Genomic DNA, 20,166 nt, shown 5'->3' with positions numbered 1-20,166 from the left:
GAAACCTAAGCAGATGCCCAGAACAACGGGCCTCCAGTGAGCAGACTGGAAATAAAATGAATTGTAGGAGAAGCAGCAGTGAGGTTAAGGAGATTTCTTGTACATAATTTTCCCCCTAAATATTGAAATGAATTCATGCTTGTGGTAGACAGAACAGTGGTCCCCTAAAGAGGATCTAATCCCGTTCTAATCCCGGGTTCTGTGAAGATGTTACTTTATGTGGCAAAAGGAACGTTGCAGCTGTTCCTAAATTAAGGCTCTTGAGGTGGAAGATCGCCCTGGATGATCTGGATGGACTCTGAGTGCAGTCACGAGGCTCCTTCTAAAGGGGAAGCAAGAAGGTCAAAGACAGTAGAAGGCTGTGTCAGGACTGGAGCAGAGATTGGGGTGGTGGGGCTGGGAGCCAAGAAGCAGGCAGGTGCTACCGCTGGAAAAGACAAAGGACAATTTGTCCTTCGGAGCCTCCGAAAGAGCTCAGCCCTGCCTGAGACCCTTCTACTGTTTTCAGACAGAATTCTGAGTCCAGCATGCTAAGAGGATGCCTTGGTATTGTTTGACCAGCCAGTTAATGGTAATTTGTTCACAGCAGCAACAAGAAAACAAAAACAATGCTTGATGCAGAAAATTTGAAAACCACAGGAAACACATAGAGGACTCTTTCCATTTTTATTGAGATAGAGTTGACGTATGTATACCCTTGTGTATGTTTAAGGTGTACAATGTAATGATTTTAAATGTGTGTATACTGCAAAATGATCACCACAATAAGTTTAGTTCACACTCATCACCTCACATAGTTAGAAACTTTTTTCTTCGTCATGAGAACTTTTAAGATCTACTGTCTTCAGCAACTTTCAAATTTACAATACAATATTGTTAACTAGAGTCACCGTACTGCCCATGACGTCCCCAGGACTTCTTTGTCTTACAAGTAGAATTTTGTACCTTTTAACCATCACCCAATTCTCCTATCCCCATCCCCTACTCCTGGCAATCACAAATCTGATCTCTATTTCTATGAGTTTGATTTTTAGATTCTGCATAAAAGTGAGATCATATCACTTGTCCTTCTCTCTCTGACTTATTTCACTTAGCTTCCTCTGGGTTCATCCATGTTGTCACAGATAGCAAGATTTCATCCTTTATTATGACTGAATAGTATTCCTTGTGTGTGTGTGTGTGTGTGTGTGTGTGTGTGTGTGTGTGTGTAACATCTTCTTTATCCATTTAGCTGTTGATGGGCACTTAAGTTGTTTCCATGTCTTGGCTATTGTGAATAATGCTGCAGTGAACACGGGGGAGCAGATATCTCTTTGGGATAGTGATTTCATTTCCTTCAGATATATTCCCAGCTGTGGAAATGCTGGATCACATGGTCAGAAATTCTAATTTTAATTTTTTGAGAAACCCCCATCCTGTTTTCCACAGTGGCGGCACCAGTTTATCTTCCCACCAACAGTGTGCTAGGTTCCCTTTTCTTTACATCTTCACCAACACTCGTTATTTCTTGTCTTTTTGTTAATCATCATCCTAGCAGGTGTGAGGTGAGATCTCACTGTGGTCATAAAGGATTTATTTTAAAGCCACTGTGATCACTGCCAGAAGAGAGAAGAATAGTGTGTTAGATTATGGCTTTAGAGACTTTTTCTCTACGTGTGTGTCTTTATGCAATTAACAAAGATGAGCTTGTGCTCAGCATGACTCTCTGAGTTGGGGAGCTCTGTTTTCAGGTGTGTCGATGGGAGGGTTGGCTTGGATGCTTAGAGTCCTGGTTTCTTTAGACATGTTCTCAGTCTCTTGGGATTCAGGGTGTCTGGAGAATCTGGAAACTGTCAAGGGCGGGCAGAGGACCCACAGGGTGGCTGAGGGGCCAGCTCTGGGGCGGCACTCACTGTGGCCTTTTCTTTCTCTCGCAAGCGTCCCACTACTACAAATACAGGCAGCAGTTCATTTTTCCAGGTGAGTTCCGTGTGCGGTGCAGGGGCTGCTGGAGTGGATGGAGGCGAATGTTGTTGGGGTGGACAGGCTCAAAGGGGCTGGGGTGGAATCACCAGACCACAGGCTAGTGACTGGCTGTGGAAGTGGAGAAAGAAAGGGGGGCGGTCCAGGCACGGTGACACCAACAAGGTCCCAAAGCACAGTGGAAAGGCCCGAGTGGGTGGTCTGCAGTGGAAGGATGGACATAGGGGAGGAAGGGTCCACAGCCACACAGCAGGGGAGAGATGGTCCAAGGGGCTTGAGTCGGGCAGTGGGAGACGTGAAGCCGAGTGGCCTCGTCATCCCAAAGGGAACCCAGGAGTGAGGACGATCCAGAGGTGATGCTCAGTGGATGCTTCAGGCCAGGGGCTTGGGGGTTCCAGCTGCTCCCTGGTGACAGTGGGGAATCTTGTTCAGGATGTCATCTACCCCACTGGCGCCTCTACGCAGGTGAAGTTCAAGTGGTTGTGGAAGGGAGAGGGCATTGAGCAGCCCCAGGGACTCACGATCTGGTGAGAAGTTACTAGCTGCCAGCATCTCCCAGAAGTCGGGCTTTGGAGGATGGTTGTGGACCCCATGTTTGGTTTCTGACTGTCTGATCTTTGGCTCTCAGATGTGGTTCCAGTGCCAGAGACACCGACCCGGGCACCCCAGGTCATCCTGCATCCAGTGACCTCGAATCCAATGTGAGTGGAACAGAGACCTTTTCCCCTGCCCTGGCCCTCCAGTTTGCTCAGAATCCCGGTCTTCTTCCTCTTTCTGGAATTGATGCGGTGGGAGAAGTATGAGGGGGCCATAGAGACACAGGGAATAACTCAGGCAAAGAGAGGGAGAGGGTGACAGCCCAGGCCGAGAGAGGGGCAGGGCCGGCCCCCACCAGTCAGTTCTGCCTTGTGTCCCTGGCCCGGCCGGTCAAGTGTGATTTCCAGGGGCTGGACCGTTTCCTTGAGACCACCAGACCCTCCCATGATGAGAAAGACAGCTTTTCCCAGACAAGAGCTAGAGTTTAATGAAAAGGCATTTATTCTGTATCATTCTCCCTCTTTTAAAAAGTATAATTGGGGTTTATGCCATGAATCGGCACCTTACAGCCTATGGGACAAATCCTACCTGCTGTGTGTTTTTATAAATAAAGTTTTATTGGAGCACAGCAGCACCCATGTTCCCAACATGCCATCTACGGCGGCTTTCAAACTACAACAGCAGAGATGAGTAGTTACAGCAGAGACTGGCCCACGAAGTCTAAAATAGCTACGATCTGGCCCTTTCCAGAGCAAGTTTGCCAGCCCCTGGTTTATACCATTATAAATATACAATAAGCTGATCTGGGGAAATTTGGACTATTCTGTAAAAAATTAAAAAAATAAAAAAGGAAGGAAAAATCATCTCTTATAATCACACCACTCTTAGATGTGTGCTCATTCTATTCATATGGTATGTATTTGTGATCCACGATCTTTGCAGTTTCCACCCTGCTTTGTTATTCTTTAATGCTATAACATCAGATTTTTCATGTTATTCTTCATACACATTATTTTTTTTAATGGTTCTATTTTGTTCTGGTTTCTTTAGAATTCTTTTTTTGGGGGGGGTTAATTAGGTATATGTATGTATTTATCTATTTAATGGAGGTGCTAGGGGTTGAACCCAGGACCTCGTGCATGCTAAACACACACTGTACCACTGAGCTATACCCTCCCCCCATACACGTTATCTTTCATGGCTGTAAAATATCATGTCAACGTGGAATAATTTCCTTAACCATTTCCCTACTGCTGGGTAATATCTCTTCCCATATTTCACTGCTGTAAACAGTGCTGCCACGAACATCTTTGTGTGTATGGCGTCTTTAGCATCCTTAGGACACAGACCCTCTTTCTAGGTGGTCTATTGCTTGTCCAGCCAAAGTGAGATCACCTTCTGTAATGTAACCTCTTTGGTTGTGACCCAAGTCTGGGGCAGGCTAGGGACCGGATTGTGATTTCACAGGTTTCCCGACTCACATTTTTGCCTCCATGGTTTTTCTTCTGGCTCCCCTAGCTGCTCCATCCTTTCTGACCCATATGTCGTAGACTTTGTTAAAGACCCAAATGGTACATCTCTGAAATCAAAGGAGTAGCAATTTGCCGGGGGGATATTGTGCTGACATCTGGCTCCAGATCGTTTCTCTGCTGCACATAAACCAATTCCACAATTTGTGCAAGATGAACTCCAGGTTATTAACTGAGAGTCAGGGAGTGCCAGCGAAAAACGGAGTCAGTAAGTGCCCGCGATCTGCTTAAATGTGCGTGGAGTGATGGGAACTGACTCTTTGCAGAAGGGAAATAATTTAATAGCCCCGGCTGCTGTAATCACGCCTTGATGTGAGCGGAGGAGGGCAGTCCATTTTGTTGGGCGTGAGAAGGGATTCCAGATGCATTATTCCACCCAAATCTCCCCCAGGGCATCCAGTTCCCAGCGGATCAGCTGTGATGGTGTGGCGTCTGCCTTCCAAGCTGTGCTATAAATTATTGCTTAATATGATGGCAAATGCTCCTTCTTTCTCCTTCTTTGAGTTCTTACAGTCTTTCAGACTCCCTCTCACCAGGAGTCCCTCCAGCAATTGGATTGCCTCTGTCTGCAGGGTCAGCAGCTTCCTGGGTGAGGTCTGAGGGTCAGGATAGGGGAACCGTGCCCCTTCCTCTCCAAGTGAGGAGGTGGGTGGGAGAATCTGCTAAGCTTCCACTGGGTAACTAAGAAGGGGACACGGTAACCACTGAGATCCCTTCCTCCCACCAGTTCTAGTTCACTCTGTAAACACGTGCACGTCCTCTACTCTAAAAACCCACTCCCCACAAAATCCTTTAAAACACACCGGGCCACACATTTCCCTCACTCTCAGACATCCCCAGTACAAAACCCAATGACACCGTCAACCATGGCATGCCCCCAACATCCCTAACATGTACACCCAGCTCACATGCACAAAACCCCTGCCCAGAGCGCATCCTGTAAGACCCACACAGGGCTCGATAGATACTCAGCACTCCCACTGTGCCCGCAGCTCCCAGACCCAGACCTTTCTCATACTCAGAACACAACTGCACCTCATGAGCTCCTGAATGCACAAGATACACACACACACACCCCTGTGACTTCCAGCCCAATACAGCCTCGCTTTCCCCTCCTCATTCTCATCCCACACATCTCCATCGAATGTGATTGGCAAAGTCCAACTTGAAACACTGTGAACATTCAAAGATGTCTAGTACCCTCTCTCCTGGGAATTTCCATCACCCTCCACTTGTTCAGTTCGTATCTAACCTTCCACCCTTGTCACTTGTAGCCTCTCTGTGCAACAGCAGTGGTATAAATATTCCTTAAAGTCAGGAGCCCCATCAATTTCAACTCTGTATCCCTCTAAGGGCCTGGCACTGCCCCCGGCACCTAATTCTAATCAAATGAGTGAATGAATGAATGAATGAATGAATGAGCAAACAAACACATGAACACTAGGATCCTTTGAAAAGAGTCAGAACAGTAGAGATCTGACTCATTCTGTCCTAGGGAACACCTAGAACTTTGGGGATCCTGCCACCCGTGGAATTTAGGCCAATTTATAAGGAAGCTGCTAGATTAGTGGAAACCAAAGCAACAAAGAAAAATGAGCCCTGAGAAAACTGGAAAATCTACTTAAAACAATGTCCTTGTGCACCGCTCCTGGGTGGCGAGGTTGTGGATTATTTTAGACACAAGCGTTGAAGTGAAATTGGGGAGGGAAGGCTTGATGGTGAGAACTTCTCATTTAAGACATTTCAGACAGTGATCCACTCAGTACACAGACCCCTCTTTTCCCCTGAGGGTCACCTCTGTTTTTCTTTCTTTAAAGCTTGGAAGGAAATCCATTACTTCAAATTGAAGTGGAGCCAACCTCAGAGGTGAGAACTGGAGAGCAATGAAGCAACTTGTTCCAGGGGGGCTGCCCACCTGGCAAAGCCAATGGATGCTTGATGACGCAGAGGGCTTGGGGCAGGCTGGGGGAGCAGGGGCCCCGTTTGATGGATGTTGTAACTTCAGGGCAACTAATGAGCGGGGGGCCCCTCCCAGCACCAAGCCTAATGGGCCGTTACGCGGTATGCATCACGGAAAAGCTGGTTGTGCGGAAGCTGGCGAGTGATTTGCATTCTTAGTTGAAAATTCAGCTCAGGGCGGTGTGAGTACCAAGAGGGATGTGCCCTGCTGCCTTTCAAATAACGCATGGGAGGCAGAGACGGGGGTACTGAGGGACACTGGGCATGGCGAGGTGTCAAGAAAGTTCCGTGGCTTCTTCCCACCTGCCAGAGCCGCTGGGGGAATAAATGAAGTAACGAGGTATTCGGGGTGAGAACCAGAGCCCTGACGCCTCGGCTCTGCTGGGATGTCCTTAACTGAAAGGGATGGAGTCAGGGTTTCCACAGAATATCATGGCCTTCTCTGGAACTATGGTGGTAGTTGGAAAACAATCCCAAAAGAAGCCATGTTTCCGGCGGCATTTCTCCTGAGTGTACCACTGGGGACAGCTTGCTCAGACACCTGCCCCCAGCCAGGGGGCCCCTTTCTTGGGCTGTCCTGTCAGGCCCTGAAAATGCCCCGGCTCAGGTACCTGCTGCTCCCCCATTCCAGCAAAAGAACCCATGGTTACAGGGACCCCCAGACACCATGCTGGGAAGGCAGTTAGGCCTAAAGTGTCGAACTATTGCGGTGGTCATGTATAAGTGTATCCCAGTCATGTGGCACGTGGGACAAAAATGCAGACTCCTGGCCCTGGCCCTGGCCGGCTGATATTCTGATTCAGAAAATCTGGGTGGCGCCTAGGAATCTGCATGTTCTCAGCCATCGCAGTGGTCAAGTGATCTTCACCTCATTGAAAACCTCCCACAGCCCCCAGGGGCCGATGTCATTAGCTCCCCTTTACGATGAGGAAAGGAAGGCTCAGAGAAGTGAAGTGACTTGCCCAAGGTCACACAGCAGCCAGATTCCAGCTTATCTGTTCTGACTGTGAAGCCCACTCTGTCCACCTCTCACTCGTGTATCTCCTGCCCTCCCAGCTGCACAGGAACCCCAGGCCTCTGGCCTGCACAGAGTAGCTCTGCCATCTCCCAGCTTCTGTCTCATCAATTCCAAATTCCCCGGGGAAACAAAGGTCTTCCGGGCTGAGGGTTGTCGCATGCTATATGCAGGTGTACGACGTACCCGCGTTGCAGCCTGCCGCCTTTCTTCCTCCCGCGTTCGTAATCAGGCAGGTCAAAACGTCGTGGTAGAATGGGGGGCCTCGGCCGTCAGGAGTCGGAGACCTGGATCTCAGTCCTAGCTCTGCCTGGCTGCCTAAACCCAGAGCTCGGCCTTTCCCAGGCTGACCATGCATCCCCATTTGCCGTGGGAGTCCCAGGAAACGGAAACAGGTGGGCCCCGAAGCATTTCGCCTCGCTGAGCCTGTTTCCGCCTCAGCACAGGAGGGGTGGGTTATCGCCGTCTCCCCTTCAGCGCCTTCGTGGTGGCACGAGACCAGAGCTGCCTGGGCAAACAGAGACACGTGTGCGCCAGGCGAGAACGCGCACAGAGCGGTGCCCGGACCTACGCGCGCACAGGGGGCCCCAGCGGGGCCCGGTGGGGGGCTGGGGCGGTGGCCGGAACTGACCGCTCTCCCGCTCCGGCCACAGAATGAAGAGGGCCACGATGAGGCCGAGGAGTCGGAGGACGACTTTGAGGAGATGAACCTGTCCCTCCTCTCGGCCCGGAGCTTCCCGCGCAAGGCCAGCCAGACCAGCATCTTCCTTCAGGAGTGGGACATCCCCTTCGAGCAGCTGGAGATCGGCGAGCTCATCGGGAAGGGCCGCTTCGGGCAGGTGTACCACGGCCGCTGGCACGGTGAGGTGGCCATCCGGCTGATCGACATCGAGCGGGACAACGAGGACCAGCTCAAGGCCTTCAAGCGGGAGGTGATGGCCTACCGGCAGACGCGCCACGAGAACGTGGTGCTCTTCATGGGCGCCTGCATGAGCCCGCCCCACCTGGCCATCATCACCAGGTCAGTGCCGCCTGCGCTCCCCGCCCGCGGACTCGTTCCCAGAGCTCCGCTTCCCCCTTGCCCCATATTTGCGGAGCAGTGTCTCCGAGACTCACTTTCCCCAAATGTAAATTGAACGGATTGGACTAAATCAGGGGGTCAGGAAACTTTCTGTAAAAGGCCCAGTGGTATTTTCGGCTTGGCAGGTTGTACAATTTCTGTAGCAGCTGCTCAGGTCTGCCTGAAAGCAGCCTCAAACAGGTTGTACGTGGATGTACGTGTGTGGCTGTGTGCCACTAAAACTTTATTAACTCAGTGAGGCGGTGGGCTGGGTTTGGCCTCCAGACCCTACTTTGTTGACCCCTGGTCTAACATTCTAATAAGTTATCCTGGCTTTCGTGAAAACAGCAGGGCGTGTTTGCAGAGCTCTACCATTGTTGTTTTAAATCTCCAGGATCCATGGTCTATAGCCCCACAAAAGGGGGTGGTTAATAGAGAACTGATATTAAGAAAATGTCAGATGGTAGGAACTTTCTTGGATTGGCTCTCTCTGACCTCGCCCAGTGATCTGGGCATTGAAGAAAAAAAAAAACAGCTTTGGTTTCAGTTGAACAGTTCTGGAACAATCCTTTGGTGTGTTTTTAAACTCTGGCCTCTGCTCCCCTGTTGTGCTGGGACTGGCCACAGCAGCAGCGTTCTTGTGTGGCCTGTGATGCCAAGGATCAGTTAGGAGCCTTCTTATTCCTATTCTCAACTCAAGCAGTAAGCTTCCAAATATATAAGCCTCATATCTTGCCAAGGGCTGTAGTGGAGGCTGAGGGTTTAAGGAAGAGCTGATGTGTCTTTGATCTGTTCCCTTGAGATCCATACGAAGCCTCCTTGAGTCCATTTAGAAGACCTTGGTGATTGGTAGAAGGTGTGTTACTGTCCGTCACCATTGCTTATGCAGTTGGTGGGTTGACTGGAACCCATGTGTCAAATGGTAAGTGCTTACAAAGGACTGGAGATCTAGGGATGGCCCTTCAGTCCTCCTTAAATGAGGGTAAAAATGGTGGTTCTCAATTCTACACAGGACCAGAAGTGGCTCTCAAATCATCAACCCAGATCATAATCAGGGACTGAGCTGTTCGATTTGGTGATTGTATCAGTAAGCTTTTACTGAGTAACAAACTACCCTCAAAACTTCAGTTTCTCTCTAGTCTGCAAACAGTTCTTCTGGGCTGAGCCAGGCTCAGTAGCTGGGCTCTTGGATGTGTCATTGGCCCACTGGAAGGGCATACTGAGGGCTGGTCAGTCTCGAATGCCCTCATTTACATGTCTGCTGGTTGGCAGACTGTCAGCGGGAGTGCCTCAGTTCTTCTCCACGTGACCTCTCATCCCTCAGCAGGCTTGCTTGGGATCCTCCCCATGGTGGTCTCAAGGTTCCAAGTGCAGCAAGACAGCAAGAGGTCAAGCCCTGATGGACATGTGGCTTTCCCATCTCTGTGTTGCATTGGCTGATGTCCAAAGCAAGTCACGTGGCCAACCTCCATCCAAGGTGTGGAGAACAGACTACCTCTGGATGGGAGGATTCTCAATGCCATGTTGCAAGGACATGGGTGCAGGAAGAGGGACAGTCTGTGACCGTTTTTGCCACTGTGAGCAAGACCCTCGGCTCCCTTTTCTCCCCCCTTTCTAGTCTGTATCAGCTATATTAGAAGGCTGTCAACAGCCCTTTACTTGGGGTGCACACATCTGATTGGAATACGCTTTTTGCCCCACCACTGGCTTTCTCCCTCCTGCCCTCGCCAGTCTGTTACCGCAACTTTCTCTCTGGTCAGCTCCTCATCTTCTGGCCTGCTAAGCCCTCTTTTTCAAATCCCCACGTTAGGCACTTGAAAATCATCATCTCCTGTCCTTTGCCTGGCCCTTCTAAGGACCTCTGCCCCCAGCCTTCTGACTTTTTCGGGGGTATCCGTGGAACCCACTTACCCAAGCCTCCCTCCCCTCTTTCCCAAGGGCTGGCTAATTGGAAATGGATGGATTCTGTTAGCAGCCATCCTTGAAAAAAGAGTGGTCATTATGAAAATGTGTCACTCCTCCTGCAAGCCAGCTGCGTTGGCGGCCCCCTTTTCTGTTATATACAGAATTCTGAGCCCCCCTCCCCAAACATGGTAACTGCCTGCAGATTTCACAAATAGCGCAGCCTTTTCCTGGCACCGTGATAAAGACTGCAGCTTTGGGACGTGTAATTGGTCTCTGAAGTGTTTTGGTATTTTGTGTGAAGAAGCCAGATGAGCCCCAAAGAGGTGGCATTTATTCCATATTATTGTGTCATTATATATTTATCTTAGGGAGGGGCTCAGTGCCCTCCTCTCTTCCGTTCAGCACCGTCCACTTGTCGGCCACCCAGGTTTCTTATCTGAACATTCAGTTTGAAACCAAATATTTGAGTAATTTGATTAATCACTCGCATTCGTGCAATTGTCTGGCAGAGGTTGATGGTTGGATGATCGCCAACCAACTGGAACAGTTTCTGGACCCTGGATTTATTTTACAGGGAACATAAGACCAGATAATTACCTGGCATATTCTGGATAAATTCACAATGGCATGTTCTAGCCAATTACTTAGTAATTATCATCAAAGTTAACAAGTAGTTCTAAGATTAGCTTGCTTGTAATGCGATGTGTATGGCTCTTGGGAAATGAGTAATAACCAACTAGTTACCCAATTGCTAGATCCACAAATGCAATTAGCAGCAGGATTGCTAAATCGTTTCACGATTGGGTCATTATGAGATTATTGCAAAGCTATCGACAGTCTACACAATTGCTCATTTTTAAAACTCCAGATGGAATTTGAAAGCCAATTACAGATAGAGTTGAATGAAACCATCTCTTGACCTTGCCACCAAGTTTCTTATCCCTCAGTTTCCCCATCTGTAAAATGAGTAGGTGGAAGCAAGTGTTGGTTGCAGAGTCCTTCTAAGTCTAACAAAATTCTTTGGTTCTCTGAGAATGGGCCATTTGGGAAGCAGCCTGGAACAGCTCTGGAGCAGTGCTTCCCAGAATATGGTCCACCAGGACCTCCTGCATCAGAGCCACCAAAGGGAGGAGGGTCGTAAAAATGCAGGTTCCAGGGTGCTACCTCTGTTCATTTCCTAGGGTTGTCATGACAAATTGCCACAAACTTGGTGACGTAAAACGCCACATGTTCATTCTTTTATGGTTCTGGAGGTCAGAAGTCCGGAGTGGGTCTCACCAGGCTAAAATCAAGTGAGGGCTGCTTTCCTTTCTGGAGGCTTTAGAGCAGGATGTGTCCTTGCTTTCTCAGCTTCTAGAGTTGCCTTCCTTGCATTCCTTGGCTCATGGCGCCTTCCTCCAATCTTCAAAAGCCAGCAGCATGGCATCTTACTTCCCTCATCACTGGTCACATCTCTCTCTTATAGACTCTTGTGATTGCATGTGGGACCCACCTCGCTAACCCAAGATAATCTCCCATTTCAAGATGTTTATTCCCATCTGCAGAGTCCCTTTTACTGTATAAAACAACAGTCACAGTTTCCAGCAGTTCAGAGCTGGGTATCTTTAGGGGCCATTTTAAGCCTACTGCATCATCCTCGATCTGGCGAGTCAAGTCTGTTTGTAGATGAAGCCTTTTTAACCAAGCTTCCCAGCCCATTCGAATCCAACTAATATGTGGGAACCTTGCCCTGGAGAATGTCACCAGGACGTACGGTGTCGTGCCCAGCATTGGTGCCAGATGTGTCCAGCCAGTGCAAGGGGAAACGGAAACAGGGAAGTTTTCTGAGGAAAACAGACCAGACAGAATTACACAGTATTGGGACCCCAGTGGGACAGAATGTGGTGTTTATCTGGTGACAGGAGTGTGGGGCAGCCTACCTGAGCTTGGTGCCATGGAGACAAAGACAAAGCAAACCCCTGAAATTGATGACTCCCAGAGGTCTTCATTAGGGAAGCGTGAGTCCATTTCACCCATCCTGGCCATTCTACAGATGTGGAAGCTGAGACCAGGAGAGGAGAGCAGGGCCAGGACAAGAGCACACGTCTCCATCATCAATACACCTCATCCTCTGACAGCTTGAAAACCCTATCCTCCTTCAGTGCTTGTCCATCCGTCCATCCATCCATCCGTCCATCCATCCATCCATCCATCCATCCATCCTTCCGTCCGTCCATCCATCCATCCATCCAACAGATGTTTAGTAAACACTTATCAAGCACCAGGCATTTTGCTGGATGTTTGGGGATGACGGTGAGCAAGGCAGACAGGGACCCTGTTCACAGAATGCTGTCATTTTACTGGGGGAGACAGACTAGCAATAAGGCAGAAATTTGAGTAGGTCCCAGTGAACTGACAGGAACAAACTGGAGAGATGTGCTACAGAGGAACCTGGGTGTTGGGGTGATTCCAGGGGCCCAGGCAGCCTCTCTGAAGCAGTCCGTTTGGGCAGGACCTACCTGAATGCTGGGAGCCAGCTGTGCAGACATGGGGGGCAGGGCACACCCAGCAGCAGGAACGGCAAATGCAAAGGCCGGGGGATAGGAATGAGCAGGGAGTGTGTGAGGACCAGAAAGAAGACTGTGGTAGCAGAGCATGGTGGGTGAGGGCAAGAGGGAAGAAGATGAGGATAAAGAAGCTGGCAGGAGCCGGACTGGGGAGGGAAGGGGCTCTTTAAACAGTAAAGAAGAGATTGGGGAGGGGGCGGCTTTTAAAACAATACCGATGCCTACCCCGGTCTCTCAGCCTCGGCACCATGACATTTGGGACCGGATAATTCATTTACCAGGGCCGTTCTGGGCAGCATCCCTGCCCCCTACCCACTGGATAGCAGAAGTACCAGGTTTGTAGTTGTGATAACCCGTTAAGTCCTCAGATATTGCCAATGTCCCGTGGGGGCAAAGCCACCCCAGTTGAGAACCATTGCCCTCGAGTCTCTAATTTAATTCATCTAGGCGGGGCTCATACCTCGGTGCAAAACCTCCCCAAGTGATTCTGTCAGGCAACCACTGGGGGTGGCGGCGTGGCGCTCTGAAACCCTAGGTTATTATAGGACCTTAAAGCCTGGTGAGAGGTAGCAGGCAGGGCAGCGCTTTGAGGGCAAAAATTGGGGAACTTCCAAAATGAAGAGTGGGGTCCAGGGAGAGTATTTGGAGGCAGCAACAGTTCAAGGAAATGTCAGTTTATCTGTCCTAACGTCCCAGCGTGATCAAAGAGCCGGTGATTTCCGTGGGCACCGGCATCCTCTCCTCCAGCCCATCCCACTGCCCCCCGGGGAGGGACCAGGAAACGCTGTGTTGTGAAGACCGGCCGCCCTACTGCGCTGGCTGTTTTGACAGCAGAGGAGGGTCTGTGCCAGCAGAGAGGAAGCACAGCTCCACCCTTCTTGCTGCCAAGGGTGAGCCTAGAGAGGGGGAAGCTGCCTCATGCTTCCCAGAAACGTTTATCACAACGTTCCGATGCCCTCCTTAGCTCTGGGCGGGCAGCGACTGTGGTTCCGTCACATGCTTCCTTTTCCTGCAGCTGAAGGAGGCTGGCTGAAAGGGATAAATCCCTTAATGTTGATAAATGCAGAGCCCCCAAAATAAACCAAAAAAAAAAAAAAGGCAACAAATTCCACCAATCTCAGCAAGTGCTTTGCTTCAGGCCGGGCATGGTGATGATCTCCTGTTAATCTCTGTGCCCATTTTATAGGTGGGGAAAGTGAGGTTGGAGAGGCCAGGGCAGCCCTTGCCCAGGTCACAGAACAAATAACTCGCAGAACCTGGAACTGAGCAAATGTACATCTGAATATCAGTCTAGCATGTTCCTTCTTTGCCGCGTACGGCTGCCTTGGCTAGGTCGACGGTGATGGGCTGAGCTCGTGAGCAATGGCCTATCAGAGAAGGTCTCCACCTTTGATCATATCCGAATCAGCTGGGGCTCCGCTTGGTAACAATACAGGGCCCAGACCCCATGTCACTCCAAACAGCCAAGGCCTCTGACTTTTTAAAATTAAGTTCCAGAGGATTTGGTGCATCCACAGTTTGAGAACCACTTTCTTGTGGGGGGGGGGGACGGACGGACACACACACACACACACACACACACACACACACACCCACACACACACACACACACACACACACACACCCACACACACACCCCCACACCAGAAGACCCATTTCATTAATATTAGCAACTTACAAAGTTTGGATAGCCTAGAAGCCCTTCCCACCTAAATATCTTTCTAGAATCCCCAAGTTTCTTAGATCCATGCTTCCTAGTGTGGACCCCTGACTAGGATCACCTGGGAGCATGTTAGAAATTCAAATTCTTCTCCCCTCCCCGCCAATCAGAGGCTTGGGGGTGGGCCCATCTCTCTGTCTGAAGAAGCCCCTGCAGGAGATTCTGATGCACGTTCAAGTTCGGACCCACTGCTTTAAAGAAACCTCTTTCTGCTTCCTGTGCTGAGCACGGGGGCTTTTCTACTGCCCAAAGCTTCCTGCACTCCTTGGAAACCTCGCCCAGCGATTCTGCCCGGCAGCACTGAGAGGTGAGTGGCTGAGTCCGAAATGAACGAGGGCCTAGAATGTTCCAGTGTGAGAACCAGCAGGGGCCCCAGAGCCATCTCTTAGCTTCGGTGGTAACGTGAGTTCACTAACGTGCTTGCCACGGTCATTTGTTGGACCCGGCTAGGTGCTCAGAACACAGTTCCTACAGTTTTATATAAGGACTTTACGTGCCAGTAGAAGAGACAGACAATAACAAGTTAAACAGACAATTAAGATAATTAAAGCATTGCGTTAAGTGCTGTGAAGGCCACAAACGGGGGAGTTGGGGGGACAGGTCAGAGCGACAGGAGTGCTACTTCGAGGAGGGGCTCACAAGAGGTGTCTTAAGGGATTTGACATTTGAGCTAAGATCTAATGATGAGGAGACGGCCATACAAAAAGGCAGAGAAAAAGCAGTCTAGACAAGGGCACAACAGGTGCAAAGGCCCTGAGGTTGTTACCAAACCAAACTTGAGTTCGCTCTCCCAGGCCCAGCAAAGCCAATGTACTGACACCGGGTTGTAGTAAAGGAAAGTGCAGTGTTTATTGCAGGATACCAAGCAAGAGCTGTGGGCCAGACTCCCTGATGGCTTTCAGGAAAAGGTTTTAAAGACATGGTGAGGGAGGGGGGTTGTGGGGTACATAACAACTCATGGACATTCTTCTGATTGGTTGGTGGTGAGGTAATCCGGAGTCAGCCTCATCAACCCTCTGGTTCCAAACCAGTCTGGGGTCTGTGTGCTTGTGGGCGGCCTGCAGTTAACTTCTTCCACCTGGTGGGAGTGTCAGTATCTTGAAATAGCTCAAGGATATGGCTCAGAATATTATCTACAGCCCTTGAGGAGGAACTAAAGGTCCTTGACTTTGTTTAATGGCTAAACAGTTATTTGGTCTTGCTTGACTGTTCCCCTTTGTTTCTGCATTTTCTGACTTCTCTGATTAAACTTCTTCTTTGGAACTTGGCCTCCGAGGCCAGAGTTTTTCTATAAATGAGGCAGGCAGGGGAGGTGGGGGGAATCTGTCCCAGGAAGGTCCCGTAGGGCTCTGCTCGGTTACAGTGCCCCCTGTTCTTTGATACTCCTTGAGGGGGGAGCAGGTGCAGGACAAGGAATGGAGTTTGGGATGGAGAGGGTCATCATTAACTCGACAGAGGAGCCCGATTTTAGGGGAACACACTTTCAAGGCGGGAATGAGGTGGGCGCATATAAGGACCAGAAGGAAGCCGGTGTGAGTGATGGCAGGTGGCGGGGAAGGAGCCGCAGGGTCTCAAAAGTACAGAGTTTCTCCTACTGCAGTGGGAAACCAGTGAGAGACTTTTAAACAGGAGCTGCTCCCACCACTCTGCAAGTTTCCTGGTGGCCTGGAAACTTGCTTCCTCCTTTGACATTCAGCTGTGTCCAGTGTTGAGAGCAGTGGTGGCATCAACCAAGCAGAGGAGATGGGACTCTGGGGGGTCCGCCCAGCTGTCAGCCTGGCATTGCTCCCTGCGTGGAGCTTCAGGAAGGATGCTGAGTGGTTCCTCTGCACTTGGGAACACGGTGAACTTCACCAAGATGCTTTCTCAGGGACGGGAACATGAGGGAGCGGGACATTAAAGGCATTACATAGACATCTGGTCGTGAGAGAGGGCCTTGTGCGCCCCAGGAAAAAGAAAGAAGGGCAGGATTTCCCTGCTGCTCTTGGGAAGATTTTTAAATTTCTCATTTAGCGTGTGTCATCAGTCCCCTCGCTGGGTGCCCGGAGTCCAGCTGCAATGCTGCAGCCATGTCATCTTGACTGTATTGCCCGCGTGCACACGGCATCCAGCCCTCGTCCATCTCCCAGGGATGAGAGCATAATGAAATCCCACAGGGCCTCATTTGCACAGCATTTTAAATCTGGTAAATATGGGAGCTATTTAATAGGTTATTTATTTCCAACCCCAGATCAGTTCCTGTTTTTCATGCTTTCAAATGCAATAGCGCCAAGCTGCTGTTTGACAAACGGAGGGCCCTGCCTTCTGCTAAGACGGTAACTCAGTGCCTGGATGAGATCTGGACTTCCTTTTTCTGTAACTCTGTACTTCTGGACTTTCTGACTTTTGTTTTTTCTTCAGGCCAGTTTGATTGTCCTAAATATAACATACAAGAGTTGAGGGGCCTGAGCACATGAAGATTCCACCCCCCCTCGTCATCTAGTGGATTTGGCTTCCTTTTATGTTCAAAAAGCTGAATTGCTTTCCCTTTATAAAGCACAGCTGAAAAGGTTTTTTGTCTGTGGCTGTCTTTAATTGTGCTGGAATGTAAAACGCCCCGGGACTTTTGTGAAGGAAGCGCTATAAATGTACTGCATCGTCATTATTATTTATTATTATTATTAGCATCATCTCATGTACATCACACATGCCTGTTGGTAAGCGATTATATGATCAGCTGAGGGACTGGCATGAGTGAAGAGGATGCCACAGGCCCCCACTTTCCTCGAATCTGGCATCACTTAAATAACTTTTGTGTCCTTTTACACAAGTAATAACTCATTTGTTGCTGAAAACACAGATCAGCAAAAAGAAGAAGATGAAATTCACCCAGAATGTCTCCAGCCAGAGAGAGTCATGTTAACATTTTGTTGTATATCCTTCCAGGCAGTTTTCTGAGTATACATGCAAACTCACAGTTTGTATTTGTCAGTGTAATGGTAGCTGCTGTAGCAAATAAGCCTAAAAAAAACATTTACTGGCTTAACACAAGAGAAGTCTATTTCGTGCTCATGTAATCGATCAAGATGGGTGTTTCTGGATGGTAGGTGGCTGTTCTCCATGTGTGGAGGGATCCTTGCCCAATCCCATCTTTTGGAGCTGTCCCTAGGGCTCAGAGTCCTCTACTTCCAACTGGGGTATAGGAAGCGCATGGAGGGTCACAGGGGAGGTTTCTGTGAGCCATGTCTAGAAATGACACATCATTCCTCTCCTGTGCTGTGGACTGACACAGTCCCTTAGCTACACCTGACTGCACGGGAGGCTGAAAAATGGCCAACTGTATCCCCAGAAAGAAAATGACCTGAGTTTTGATGAAGAATGAGCAGCTCTTGTGACAAACCCACATTTGTGGGGAGATCTCTGGCTGCTTTTGACGGTAGACTCTGTTCGTGGCTGGCTCATTTCACTGCACAGTATATGCATGAACAACACCTGTTTTAGACTTGAGTCTATTGCAAATGTCTTCACTCCTGTTTGCCTCAGTTTCCTCATCTGTAAAGTGAGGGTAACATTGCTCTCTCTTGCAAGGTAGGGATAAGGATTAGAGATCTTGCATGAAAAGGTTCACGTCTCCTGTAACTGGAGGTGCTCGATACCTTGTATCCCCCGGTTGCTATAGTAATAATGATGATATTATTATCATCATTTCAGCAATAATGAAAGTGATACCAGCAATCGGGAGGAGGAGTATATTTTCTCGCAGGTGCCAAAGCCTCGGCACTACAAAGAAAAGGTGTTCTGTGTTTATTACAGTATCAAGTGCGATGAGGTGGTGGCTGGGATTTGACTGCTTGGGCTTGTGACCCGGCTCTGCTTCAGGATGGTACGCTGGCCAAGCGGCTTGACCTCTGTAAGTTTCGAGCCACCCAAGAGGAGATGTCGAGTAGGGAGGGGCTGGATATACTGAGTCTCAAGCTCAGATGAAAGGCTGGGGCTGGAGTCACCCACATAGAGGTGGTGATTGATGCCGGGGGCTTGCATGGAAGCTGAGGTCATCCAGCGGGGAGAGGAGGGTCGGCCGAGGGCAGAGCCCGGAGCACCTCCAGCACTGGTCAGGAAGGGTCACCCCGCACAGGGGACCGAGAGGGAGCAGGCAGGGCAGAAGCAACCAGAAGTGAGTGGAGTCATGAAGCCAATTCAAAGCAGCTCCCATGGCCCAGCTTCCCCCTACCCTGGTCCCTCCTGTTACATCATTGTGCTTTATTCTCCTAGGGTACTTGTCACCTTAAGATAATATTTTGGTCTGCTAGCTCCTTGCCTCTTTTCCTTACAGCCCATCCCCCGCCTTAGGACATAAGCCCCAGGAACGCAGGACCTCAGTATTTGACTCACCTCTGTATCCCCAGCCCCTAAAATATGAGGTCCTCCTTAAATACTTGTTGCATGAACGAATAACAGGTTCTAAAAATACTTTCACACGCATGATCACAGCCTGCTCCTCTAGGCAAGTGTAGCAGCCAACAGTGAATGGTACTATTTACTTAGAATCACCGAGGAATGAGTGGGACAGAAGTAAAATATAGTCCAAACCAGTCACGGGGTGGCTATAGGATGTGGGAGAATTAGCGGTGATGAAAAGAAAGATGCCAATGGGGTGATGTTGGTTATAAAAATACAACAAGGAGGCTGAAGGGTTTGGGGGTGTTTGCGTCGTACATGCGTCATGTGTAAGGTCCTGGCCCTGATGCTGGGAATGCAGGAAGGAGGACATGGCCTCTGCCCCTCAAACAATGTCATAATCCTTGCCGTAGAATCATGGGGGGGCAGGCTGTGGGGACCCAGAGCCATCCCTTAGCCAACCAATTGGCTAGATGGACAAGAAGGTATTGATATTGCCAATAGAGGGGCTGGCACGTGCAAAGGGCAGGAGGCAGCAAGACCAGGGTGGGGGTGGGGTACGAGAGTCACGAGCTGGAATACAGGATCCATGTGTATGCAGAATAACAAGCGATGCTAAGCTGGAGACCATCTTAAATGACCTTGAGAGCAACACTAAGGGGTTTGACCTTTTCTCCTAAAGGCGGGGGAAGCCACCCAGAGTGGTAACCAGAGGAGTGACATTGTCCACTTGGCCTTTAGAAAGAGCGCTTTAGGGCAATCTCTTTTCCGAGGAGAGCGTGCCACAAGATTGCTGATACATTCCCCGCTTTAAGAATGGCGTGGGCAGTTAGTGTTGGTCCTACTCTGAAGTCAGTGGGCACCTCTGCAGGTTTTAATGCCCTGGGTCCTAAGAGATATTTGGCTGGACTCCCTAAGGGAGCAACTGGGAGCTGGCAGTCCTTTGGAAGCGAAGGCGTCTTCAACAGCTTTTTCTATTTACCCAAGTTAAAAATAGCCAGCCGCACTCCCATGTTTTGAAGGCGAATGTGGCAACAGCAACATTAGCTCCTTAGCATGTGTTCCCGGAACCAGAGGGACTGTTTCTTCTGCGTTGCCGGCCGGCGGTGGTTAAACAGACATTCAGGAGCTCCGGGTAGCTTCGTGGAAGGGGGTGAAACGTACTTAGAACGCTGGTGTTCCCACAGTCTGATCGACCTGCCTGCATGTTCTGGTTTTTCTGTCTTCGAATCATTTGAACAACCCTCGAAAGTCAGCACCATGCAAAACTCTCCTGTTTACAGCTGAAGCAATGTGCCCGAGGTTATAGAGGCTAGGAAGAGGCAGGACTTGAACCCAAGGCTGTCTGATTCAGACCTAGATTTGTCTTAAACCATCTTCTTGTCCTCTTTCCCCTCCCAGATATGCCTACGTCCATCCCCCTTCTTGATGCCCCGTGGACGTCTTTGAACCCTCCCCTGCAGGGTCCTCTCCCCTGCAGAGGGGAGGCGTTGACCTGCCTCCTGGTCAGATTCATTGTCCAAGCCACCAGACTTGCCCGGCTTGTGACTTGTTGA

At 49.7% G+C, this 20,166-nt stretch overlaps 1 protein-coding gene across 1 annotated transcript in view; it reads left to right on the top strand.

Annotated features, from left to right (window-relative positions):
- Positions 1–20,166, top strand: part of KSR2 (kinase suppressor of ras 2) — a 370,971-nt gene that overhangs the window by 309,534 nt on the left and 41,271 nt on the right. The window contains exons 11-14 of the mRNA XM_072953632.1: positions 1,918–1,959; positions 2,591–2,663; positions 5,846–5,894; positions 7,656–8,023. Of these exons, the coding sequence (XP_072809733.1) occupies positions 1,918–1,959; positions 2,591–2,663; positions 5,846–5,894; positions 7,656–8,023 (532 nt within the window). The remainder of the gene's footprint in view (positions 1–1,917; positions 1,960–2,590; positions 2,664–5,845; positions 5,895–7,655; positions 8,024–20,166) is intronic.

The sequence above is a fragment of the Vicugna pacos genome, chromosome 32 (assembly GCF_048564905.1).
Source record: "Vicugna pacos chromosome 32, VicPac4, whole genome shotgun sequence".
Classification (NCBI taxonomy): Eukaryota; Metazoa; Chordata; class Mammalia; order Artiodactyla; family Camelidae; genus Vicugna; species Vicugna pacos.
This window is presented reverse-complemented; position numbering and strand designations above follow the sequence as displayed.